Below are 12,067 nucleotides of genomic sequence, written 5' to 3' on the forward strand. Positions count from 1 at the left end.
GTTTGAATCTTTTATATTAAGAAAAGGGTTCATGGACTCAGCAGTTAAGAGCACTGGTCACCCTTGCAGAGCACCCAGGCAGCTCACAACTGTCGGTAACTTCAGTTCCAGGAGATCTGATTGCCTCTTCTGGCCTCTGCAGGCACCAGGCTAGCAAACAGTGCACAGACATACATGCAGGCAAAACACTTATCCACATACATACATAGTACAGAACATACATACATACATACATACATACATACATAAGATTCTTTTATAAAAATAACCTGGGCCTCAAAAGTCTTCCTATTTTTCCAAAGCAAGAAAGGACTACAGCACAGCAAAAGTCTAGGGTAAGCGTCTACCTAATTAGAATTGTACAAATTTTGTCCCAGAAAGAAAATGTCTAAAACCACCAAGCTTACTAAATCACAGTTAGCCACGGTGAAGGCAGAAACCGTATAAAAAGGCCATGGGTTCTCTTTCCCCAGGCTTGCCCTGGTGAAGGGATAGAGTTTCAGAGAAGAGGGGATGGGGAGAAGAGAACAAAGATCAGGGAGCACCAACGTGGGCTGCGAGAACCGTGGTGTGTTCTCTTAGGCAGGCAGTGTGGTCCTGGCATGCAAATAATAGAGAGCACAACCCTGAGAAAGTAAGGGAAGTGGACAACCAAGCACAATAGAAGGCCTTTCTTGGCATTGGGCTTTACTGTTAATAGTACCAATCATTTAAAAATACTCTGCATTGTCTAGACTTCCTGTAAGAAAGGAATTTAGATTAAAATAAAATTGGTGAGAAGGAAGGAAAAAGAAGAAATGAAGAAAAGCGAGGATAAAACTGAGAGAAGGAAGTAGTGACCTGGTGACTTTGAAATAAATCAAGATTATTTATAAACAGAAGGCTGAAACTGTATATAAATCTATAAATATTCTTCATTGCTTAAAGAAACATTAATTTTGAGTTTCCCCCCTTGTTACATTTCTTTTTCGATGCAGCAGTCATTCCGAATAGCAGGCATAGTAGCTAGCTACCTGCAGCCCAGCCTGGGAATGTGGAGTTGGCACTCTCCAGAGCAAGCGGGGAAGCAAACTAGCCCTATCAGCGAGCTCTCGGTGAGGCTGACGGACCCTGCCTCAGTAAGGAAGATGTAAGCAAGACTGTGGATGATTCCACACCCCCTGAGGCAGGGGAGCTCTGTGTAACCTCGGCTGTCCTGGAGAGCCATCTGCCTCTGCCTCCCAAGTGCTGAGATTAAAGGTGTGTAACCACCCAGTTTTGTGGATGATCTTGACATCAACCTCAGACCCCCCAGATGCCCACATACATGTATGTGTAGGCACACACACATACACACACAAAAATAAAAGAAAGAAAGAGGGGAAGGAAGGAAGGAAGATAGCATTCTTGAATGAATACAGATTTCTTCTAATAAGCCCAGTCTATCTTGTTTTGGTTCAGATAGACAGGGAGCAGTGAAATATACAATAGGATTAATATTACAGACTTTGACAGGACAATGCATAGAAACTAGAACGCAGGAATAGTGAAGACAAGCCTGCAGCAACACAGCAACTCTGGGCTGGTGAAAGGCCTAGGTACTCTCACTATGTGTTACTTCTTTACAGTAATGTTTCCACATTGTACACCTGAGTTCACATTAAAACAAAATTGTGCACTATCTTTTGACAAATCTCAACCAATGAGAAAAAAAGACTCAAAATTTGCTAATAGATTTTAGGTTTTCAGTGACTGTTCTTCTGTAGATAATGATTATCCTATGTACAGGATTAGAACTGGGTGAGCCCCATCAATCAGCTAGTAAAAAAGGCTGTTAGCACTTTAGTCACAGAAGCAGAAAACAGCTTCTCATCTCCTCTAGTGTCGCACGCCCGCTTCCCAGAGTGCTGCCATGCTATATGCAAAGAGCAAGTGTTCTTCTGATCTGCACATTGACTTCGCTCTACACACAAGCCTCCCGCCTGGCTCTGTTTAATGCAAAGTCTGCAGGGTCAGTGTCATGAGCCCGCGGGGGCCCAGCCTTCCTACTGCAGTAACGGTTGGATCAGACCAAAGAAAAGACTATGGGGCTTAACTTGAATTACTAAGGAATTTTTTTTACATCAAACACACTGAATTTAGTACTTGGTTCTCTAAGAAAACAGGCCATTTTCTTGTAAATGTTGTCATAAGAAACAAGATAAAGTGCATGTGATCAGTTTCCATCAACTTGTTTTATTTATAAGTCTCAGCAGGCTTTGGGATGTGCTGGGAAATTCTGATGATGGGTCTGTTTATCAGAAAATTATGTCTATAGCTATCTGGTTATCAATACAAATAACCCCATTTTTCCTTGCTGAGATCATATAAAGAGAATCTTGGAGAGAGGGAGAGAGAAAGGGAGGGGGGGTGAGAATGAGAATGAATGAATAAATAAATAATCTGAATGGATCTAGAAGCAGGAGGCTGAAAGGAGAATTTTACTGGAGAAATGTAACCAGAAGTCCTTTAATGTAGGCAGAAAAAGAAAAAAGGAAAAAAAAAAATCTACAAACACACTGGGCTTGTTTGCCAGACAGTTCTACAGCAGAGAACAGAAAAGTCAGCTTTTCATTTTTGCGGTTTGCCTTAATTTTGCATTTTTTTTTCTTGGAATGGATGTGGAAAATATGATGCTATTTACATTTCTCCTAATAACCTAGGTGCTGGACAAAGGAAAGGTTACAGTTCTAGCAAGCTACCTCCTAATAAACCTACCCATGGCTTATTTTCTACAAACTGCTTCAGGCAAGCTGCAGGACCACACCTCAGGAACCATGGCAGCTCATCTCTTAACACGAACAAAATTGATTTTCATATCTACCCTCTCCCTCTTTCCCTCCTTTCATTACATGGTATATGTATTTTTCAAACACAGACTACATGGCCTAAAATTCAGAAACCACAGATAGGCCATGGTTCAATGGTAAAATGCAAGGCTCTCGGTTCAACCCCAAGCACTGCAAATAGAGACCCAGTGGTTATATAATGAAGTCATCCCATTTCTCCCCTTACCTCTCCTCAGAGCTGTTCTTATCAGTTACTAAGCTAGACTTCCTGACAGCTTCCATACTTACAGAAATAAACTGCCTGTGTGTGTGTGCATATTCCTTGAATGCAGATATAATAATACAGTGTGTATTGTTTCTTATCTTACATTTTAAACTTCTGGGTGCTGTTTCACTGCATGCAAATATAATTCACACAAAACATTAAAAATAACTATATAGTTTTACAATATTCTCTTGCAGTTCTCAATCAGGTGATTCTAGTGACTTGCAAAAAAGAACATGAGGCACTCCAAGCAACTATTTAATAGGCAGAGAGAAAAGAACCTATTCTTAGGTGCCATACCGTATTCAAAGATTACAGCAATTCCAAAGTACCCACAGAAGAAGAAACAATACCATCCATTCTTTAGACCAAATCGAAGGCGATTTTAAAGTCAAAGCTGCACTGATACATCCAGGAAGAATCCTCTGCCACATTTCCTCTTATAGTAAAGGTAAAAAGACAAAGAAAACCTTACATACTAATGGATAATATTCAACCATTGTCAACACAGCAGAACTATCTTTTGACATTGAACATTTTTTTAGCTACTTGTAAATTATAACAGAGAAAAAAACTGAAGCAAATGAGTATAGACTGGGCCTTAAGTAGGGGAAGTGACGCAACTTCAGTGAGAAGGCAACGTATGTACAGGGCACACATCCTTCACAGGAGACGCCACCTGTGCACAGAAGGCTGCTCCTAGGGAGTGCTGTTAGTGTCTACCCATGGCTCCTGAGGGTGCTCTGCTTCCCAACTTCCTTCAGTGTCTCAGTGCTGGGTGGGCCTAGCTCAGGGTCCAAGGTAATAGTGCTGCTGCAGTTCTCTTTCCTGTTCTGGTGAAATAACTGTGTCAACAGCTTCCACCCTGCCCCAAGCTGGAGTACAGCCCTAAAACCCCAGTGTGGGAATTCAGACTCAGCAACCATGGTCAGTCCCTGTGCCAGTTCTGTCCTAGGCCCCAAGCTGGGGTAAACACGGTTCCTCGTTTACTCAGCTGAACCCTCGCTATCAGCCTCTGCTACTCTATGAAGCACACAACACAGTTGCGTTCCCTCTCCATCTAACTAGCACTGTTTTGAGTAACTGGCTTTGCTGTGAATCACAAGAGAGGAAATTCATCGTTGGGAGACGGCTTAGCCTCAAGAATACCTTAGACTTGTGCTGGTCTCACATTGAATCACTGGACAACTGGACATCTGAAATGTAGTGGGTTGAAAATTGTGTTGTAAGTGTAAAATACCTACTGATTTTAAAGAATCTGGACAAGAAATAAGCAGGACGTGGGGAGTTTCAATTTCCAAACTGAAAATTAAACATTTAAATGACATGTGCTAACATACAACATTACTCTGAATTTTCAGTTTCTTTCTGAATTGTGGCTACTAGAAAATATGAAACTACTTGTCATTTGCACTGCATCTCCCCTGTGAACAGTGCTGCCTTGGAACACGTAGCAGTAATAAGAATAGAAGCAGTTTCCCAAGAGATTTGCTTATATGTCTATACATTGTTAGAAAATATGAAAGCTCTTCTCTGTACAAAATTTAAGCTGATAAATGTTGAAGGAATGATGGATGAAGAAGAACTAATTGAGCAAGGATTTTCAAGGAATGCTGAAACTGCCTAGCCCAGGACAGAGTATCCACCTCACAGCAGAAGTAGCCACATAGACTACTTACGATTGCAAAGGAAAGATCTGGTCTCCACCTTATCAGCACCATCAAATACAGACATGAACAGTTCCACCACTTGGCAATGCCTTATGGCAGGTGGCAACATAAACTTCGTATTATTCACATAGAATTTCACCTAATGTTTTATTGAGAAAAATATACAGGAAAATTGTACTTATCCTACTTAATTCTTCCCTATATCTACCACACATTTTTCTATCATTTTATTTTTGTTGCAACTCGATGTAAATTGATGTCACCATGACAGGGACCCCCAGAAGACATCTATGTACCATGACAGGGACCCCCAGAAGACATCTATGCACCATGACAGGGACCCCGAGAAGACATCTATGCACCATGACAGGGACCCCCAGAAGACATCTATGCACCATGACAGGGACCCCCAGAAGACATCTATGTACCATGACAGGGACCCCCAGAAGACATCTATGCACCATGACAGGGACCCCCAGAAGACATCTATGCACCATGACAGAGACCCCCAGAAGACATCTATGCACCATGACAGGGACCCCCAGAAGACATCTATGCACCATGACAGGGACCCCCAGAAGACATCTATGCACCATGACAGGGACCCCCAGAAGACATCTATGCACCATGACAGGGAACCCCAGAAGACATCTATGCACCATGACAGGGACCCCCAGAAGACATCTATGCACCATGACAGGGACCCCCAGAGGACATCTATGCACCATGACAGGGACCCCCAGAAGACATCTATGCACCATGACAGGGACCCCCAGAAGACATCTATGCACCATGACAGGGACCCCCAGAAGACACCTATGCACCATGACAGGGAACCCCAGAAGACATCTATGCACCATGACAGGGAACCCCAGAAGACATTTATGCACCATGACAGGGACCCCCAGAAGACATCTATGCACTATGACAGGGACCCCCAGAAGACATCTATGCACTATTCTTGACAAAAACATTCAGCCTGAATCTAATGGAGCCCTTAATTCTGACCCCCACTGAGTAGGCAATACAGAAGAGAAATAATTGAATCATTTAAGAGTAACAGTAAGTGGTTTGGGAAAATCTCCAGTGTGGGACACTAACAAGACAACAAGATTTAAAAAATGTATGGTATTAGGAAATAAAAAGTTTGGGCAGTTTAAGAATGTAGGGAAGCATTCTAACTTGCTGGCCTGAAACTGATACTACTGGTTAAAAGAGACGGGAGAAGTGGGCTGGCGGGGCAGGAGACAGCTAGCTAGCTGTGTGAGACATATTGTAACAGAGAAACATGATAAAGGACCAGGTGAATGTGGAAGTGCTCACTGTCTTACCTATCATAATAGAGACTGGTGCTTATGTGGGAAACTCCCCTCATTACTAGGACAGGACACACAAATGAATTTTAACAAATATTAGCAAACATGGCAAGAATGTTCACAACTTTGTTTCTAAGAAGATAACTGTAAATAACTGGATATCCTGTTAGTCTTTTTAAATGTCTGTGTATCTGTGATACTTCAAAAGAGAAAACGGGAGAATAGATTCTAGAAAATTCTTTGTATAGAATGTTACTGTCTGTTTTGTTTTGTCTTTCCAGGGCCTGTTGGGTTGAGAAAGTAATTGTTGAGAAAAACAAAGAAACAAAAGTTAACACACGTGTCAATGCAGTGCTGTGTATCTGCAGCTCAGGGTCATTGCTGCTGCATGCAGCCCTTCACTGGTGTGACACTGCAGAAGCATCTCAAAGGTAATGCTATACTGCCGTGACCTAGTAATGTACAGCCCAAGGTAGCCACTCCTCATGACTTCGTATTTTTCATGTATCACTTACTAAGAGTACCTTGGAGTAAGCATTGCCTATTCTTGGCAACTCCAGACACCAAGACTTTTGTGATCTTTTTCCTTAAGATTTCACCCTATTTTCTTATCTAGACCTGCTCCTGGGACAGCTTTACCTTAAAACTCCAAAATATATTTATTACCTAGGTCACAAGCATTGAAAACACAAAACCATTAGGAAAGATCACTGAAGTGGTACAGTATGAACTCAATAAAAATATTAAATACAAACCATTTAACATAATGTTTTTCAAAAAATAATGGAAAAAGGTACAATTTTATTTGTGTACCTTTGGTTGAAGAAAAGAGGGCCAGCTACTGATGTCATGACCATTTTTCCAAACTGTGCCTAAAAAGTCACCTAATTTGGAAACCAAGAGGCAGCTGAGAGGAAGAGGTGAGCCAGCCTAGGAAACAGAAACCTAAACATTATACAACCAGGGCTCAGATTTTACACATGCCTACTTGCATAAAGAAAAACACTAAAGCATGAAGCAATTATTCTGAACAAATTAGCACATGGATTCAATGAAATTACTATGCTTTTTTATTTTAGGCACAGTAAATCAAAAGAAATATTTACCTGGGTTTGTCTTCTCAAGTTGATACCATCGGTAAAATGCTCTTTTCTTCTGCTCACTCAGATCTGATCCCTGCTGTAACAGCCAATGAGAGATCCGACTCTGACTGATACCTACAGAGAAAGAAAAGTAGCATTTGGTGGGGCACAGAAATCACAGTCAAGTTAATGAGGGTTCTGGTGGTTTTAGTTAGCGGTGCTTGTTGTACAGGACCGAGGAAGCTATAACTTGAGGAAACTCCTTAACACTACCCTGACCACGCTGACTAGACATGTGAAAAAACTATCTATGAGAAGTCAAAACATTTTAACAACAAAGATATTATAGTGGTTTCTAAAGTTAATCTGCAAGCTAAGTCCATAGATATGAGATAATGAGGAGATCCCAGGTAGCACTGTCTGTCAAGTCTACAGTCTATGCCTGGTTAAGAATATGAGAGGCTTTAACAGATACTCGGAGAGAGAAAGACCTGGTCAGCAAGTTTTACTTCTCAGTACTGACACTAATAAAAAGGTCAAGAGGCTAGGAGAGGAAAGGTCATCTGCTTCAATAAGGGTACTTGATAATTCATTTAAGTGTTTAGACCCATCTCCATTAGCAGAGAGAAGCGAGAATTAGCCGACTTGCGGACTTAGGTTACAACAGACCTGTGAAGAAAGCTCAGCAACTAAAAATGGTTTCTAGACATGACTGTCCCGTCAAAATAGAACAGACTACACGACAACAGTTCTCCGCTATTGCTAAGAGCTTCTTGTTAGCAATGCTTTGAGGTGTGAGTGACTCACACATATGCAAGTCAAAAGAATGTTCCCAAAAAAAAAAAAAAAAAAAAAAAAAAAAAAAAAAAAAACCCATAAGGCATTTCCAAAAGATCATTCAGCTATTCTAGAGAGTTCACACATCTTAAAGCCTCCAAAGCATGCTGTGCAGTGGTGGGACACGCCTTTAACCCCAGCACTCAGGAGGCAAAGGCAAGCAGATCTCTGAGTTTGAGGCCAGCATGATCTATACAGAGAAACCCTGTCTTGAAGTTAGAGAGTCTCCAAAGCAGTGAGTCTTGACTCCTTTGGGAGTCACATACCAGATATCCCGCATATCAGATATTTATATTGTAATTCATAACAGTAGCAAAATTACAGATATGAGGTAGTGACACAATACTTTTATGACTGAGAGTATCACAACACAAAGAACTGTATTACAGGGTTGCAGCATTAGAAAGGTTGGGAACCTCTGCTCCAAAGGGCTAAGAGACTGACTGTGGCAACTGTGTACCATCAAACACCACGTGCAAACAGCTGTGTAAAGCTATTGTGCTTAACAGGAGGCAGGACGGGTTTCAGACATTTAGCAACTCTTGTTAGAAGATGATGAATGAAAACATAGGAGAAGATGTGTGTGTGTGTGTGTGTGTCTCCAGTGTACAAGGTCAGAGGTCAACTTGTGGGAGCCATTTTTTTTTAACACATGGGTTTCAGAAATGGGACACAGATTGTCAGGCTTGGTGTCAAGCACCTCTACCCACTGAGCCCATCTTTTTCAAGGGGTGTGAGTCTTTTTGAAAATGTTCCCAAATAATTTCCGGAGACAGTCCCCAGTGGTAGAAGGTCTATGCGGTGCAGCTGCTGGTAGCTAGTGCTGAACGCTGGTTAGGAGACAATTTGATTATTCTGGATAATTAAATCAGCTGTGTTTGGCAATATCATCACCAAAACTCTAGTTTTAGCCATCATGGCATCTTTTTAATATTACTCTTAAAACAAAAATGAAAAAAATGATCATTTACTACATAAAATTGAAATCCATTTTCTTACCAACCAAATAAAACCAGTCAAATGGATTTTCCTGCTGTTACCACATAAGTGAAAAGGGGGGGAGTTTTAAAAAAATTGTTAAGAAAAAGTATGGCTGAGATCTGTTAGCTTGCTCCAATATTAAGTCTTCTTCACATTAGCGCACATATAGAACGAACCTCAGAGCCCGTCAGCTATGAGAGCTGTCCATGCTGGGTAGGAGGGAGCAGAGCCTGTCGAGAGGCTATCGGGTTACAGTATACTTACTTTCATAACAAACACTGGTGTGCACTTATATTTAATATATTTTAAAAGCTACAAACCCCCAAAACTAATCTGACAACAACAACCCATTAATACTCAGTGTTAGCAAGAGAAGGGATTCAAGGAGGGCAGGGCTATTTTCAGAAACAAATAGACAGTATCCACAAAAGGAGAACTTTGGTTATACAGCCCACAGGAATGTGTACTTGCCCAGCACAAACATACTTCAAAGACATACACAAGAAGCCTCACAAATGAGCGTTACACAAAGCATTCCCTGGTTCAACAGCCTAAATGGCCATCAACTGCAGACTGCACACACCATGATATCTGTGTCTTTTCCTTCAGAGTGCCATTGCAAGCACCCACATGGGCAGACCTCACAGAAACAACGCTGCTCCCAAAAGCCACACACGGTATCTATATATTTTGCAGTTCTGTGATGGCCTGTTCATGTCATCAGAGTTATTGCAGTTGTCCAGGTAGAAAAGGCTAAGATTCCAGAATACAGGAATGAGGATCGGATGGAAGATATTTGATGAAAATGCAAGCATTAGGGGAGAGCGTAGGTGAACGTAAAACTGCCTATATTTACATATATATTAACATCTATTAATATATCTATAAGAATGCAAATCAGCATCCTGGTACCCATGTGGGAAAGAAAAGGTTTAGGATGAAGCTTTTGTGGTGACCAGTGGTGCTCTTTACTGGAAGGTGGTAATGTGGGTATCTATACGTTATAAAAGTCACTGAGTTGTCACCTACTGTATATATTTAAATTTTAAAAAGATCCTCACAAGTTTTTAAGATTCAAAAGTAGGTAGGTGTATGTACTTTGGCAATATGTAAAGATGACCTTGATATAAATCAGAAAGTACATACTTTTATGATTATATAATTTTATGTATTACATTTATATCTATCTGTATCAAAAGCATACAGATACACACTACAAACCTAAAACTATAAACTTTTCCTGCATTTCTACCTATACAGCTTTCATAGTCTTCCTACAAATGCTTTAATTTCTGACTTTTAACACTGAATATTTTAGTTTTTCTTTATTCTTTTAGAAATAGTGCAAATAAAGTGAATGAAGATTTATAAAAATGAGTCCACTTCTGTCTTTTGTTTGCAATTTTACTCTGAGGTAAACATGTGACTGACTTAAAAATATATCACCACACAGTTTTCTCTCTGTGCAACTATGAATTTAATAAAACAAAGGGAGGAACAAGTGATACAGGCTGTCCTCCTGACTCACATTAGATTCAGACAATAAATGCAGAAAACAAACCAGTTAAGTGAGCCATTTTCCAGAAGAAGCACTGCAAAACTGATGCACATGCCACACTGGGAAATTACTTTTCTTGTGGGTCCTTGGCCCAACTTCCGGGCTGCTTTGGAAGCTCTGTGGGACGTGGCATTCAGGTCTCAGCAGCACCTCTTCACTGTTTGTCAGCCCTGACAGTGCCCTCCCTGATGTGGAAGAAAACCTCTGTAAAAGTTTCAGCTTTTCAAAAACCTCTTTTTTTCTACCTCTTGCAAGGAAAAAGCAAAAATAAATTTACATATAATTTACATACACCGACTAAACCTAACCCCTGTTTAATTTCTTTCCAGTGAGAAAGTAAGCCCCATGTATCCAAAGGTGGTGGGAACAATCTTTAGGCCCCATTCACAAACGTACTTCAACTTTACAGGCTCCTTCCTGGAGTGTAGACACCCCTCTTCCTTCCACTAGAGGGCTCTCAGCCATAACCCAGTCTCTAAGTCTTAGTCCTGGACTCTACCTCTCCATGTTTTGCTTCCTGCCACAACTTACGGAATATGACATTACTGGCCATTCATATTGTTATCATTCCCGGAGCGAGAGACCCAGCTCCTCAGAGCATCTTTCTGGCTCCAGGTGCTACGACAGCTCCCTGCTCATTAGTGGCCGTGGGATTCCATATCTAAGCTTCTTCCTTTGATCATCTTAATTATCAACAATAATGACTTAAAATGTCGTGTAATTTCAAGACTGTTCTTGAAAACCACTGGCTAGGCGGCCTCAGTGAGAACATCTCATAGGTCAATACAGAAAGGTTAATTCATAATCTGCATCCCTCATCTGCCTATCTTCCTATGTGAGCTAGTTCCGTTTTACGTTCAACTACACTCTCCCGTAATGCTTGCATTTTTATCCAATTTCTTCCATCCAGTCCTCATTCCTGTATTCTAGAATCTTAGCCTTTTCTACCTGGACAACTGTAATAACTCTGACGACATGAACAGGCCATCACAGAACTGCAAAATATAAAATCCTCATTAATGTTCCTCTTAAGTTTGACCACTGCACCTCCTTCAGCAATTTTCTACCACACAACTGCTACCATCTCTATAATTTATTTTCATAATGCAATCAGAGATATGTTTAGATATGTTTTTATTATTATTTGAGCCATAGTCTCACTGGATAGCCTTGTCTTGCCTGGAAGTCACTATGTGTCTCAAGTTCATCTCCCAAGCACAATCTTCCTATTTTAGACCTTTGGAGGGCTAGATTGTAAGTGTGTGTCACCACCAATCTTATGACTCAGGTTTTAAGCTAAAATACAATCATTCTCTATAAAAATTCAAGAACATCAGACACATATAGGAAAACACTTCTTTCCCAGCACTTATTTTCTATCTTAGAACCATTTTTGTTTGTTTGATATGAATGCATAAGACCTTCCCGATACACGTAACACATAAGTTCATGCATATACATGGTTTTAAAGAGCATGCATTTAGGTTTCTACACATATTAAGGGACATACTTTCCTTCCATGTCTGAGAATTTTCTTCATCTTGCACATTA

At 40.7% G+C, this 12,067-nt stretch overlaps 1 protein-coding gene across 9 annotated transcripts in view; it reads right to left on the reverse strand.

Annotated features, from left to right (window-relative positions):
- The window catches only part of Hmbox1 (homeobox containing 1), a 135,728-nt gene that overhangs the window by 32,890 nt on the left and 90,771 nt on the right, over positions 1–12,067 (reverse strand). For all 9 annotated transcript variants that reach the window (XM_051160709.1, XM_051160705.1, XM_051160707.1 and 6 more), the window contains exon 5: positions 7,165–7,275. In XM_051160709.1, coding sequence (XP_051016666.1) covers positions 7,165–7,275 — 111 coding nt within the window. The remainder of the gene's footprint in view (positions 1–7,164; positions 7,276–12,067) is intronic.

The sequence above is a fragment of the Acomys russatus genome, chromosome 18 (genome assembly GCF_903995435.1).
Source record: "Acomys russatus chromosome 18, mAcoRus1.1, whole genome shotgun sequence".
Classification (NCBI taxonomy): Eukaryota; Metazoa; Chordata; class Mammalia; order Rodentia; family Muridae; genus Acomys; species Acomys russatus.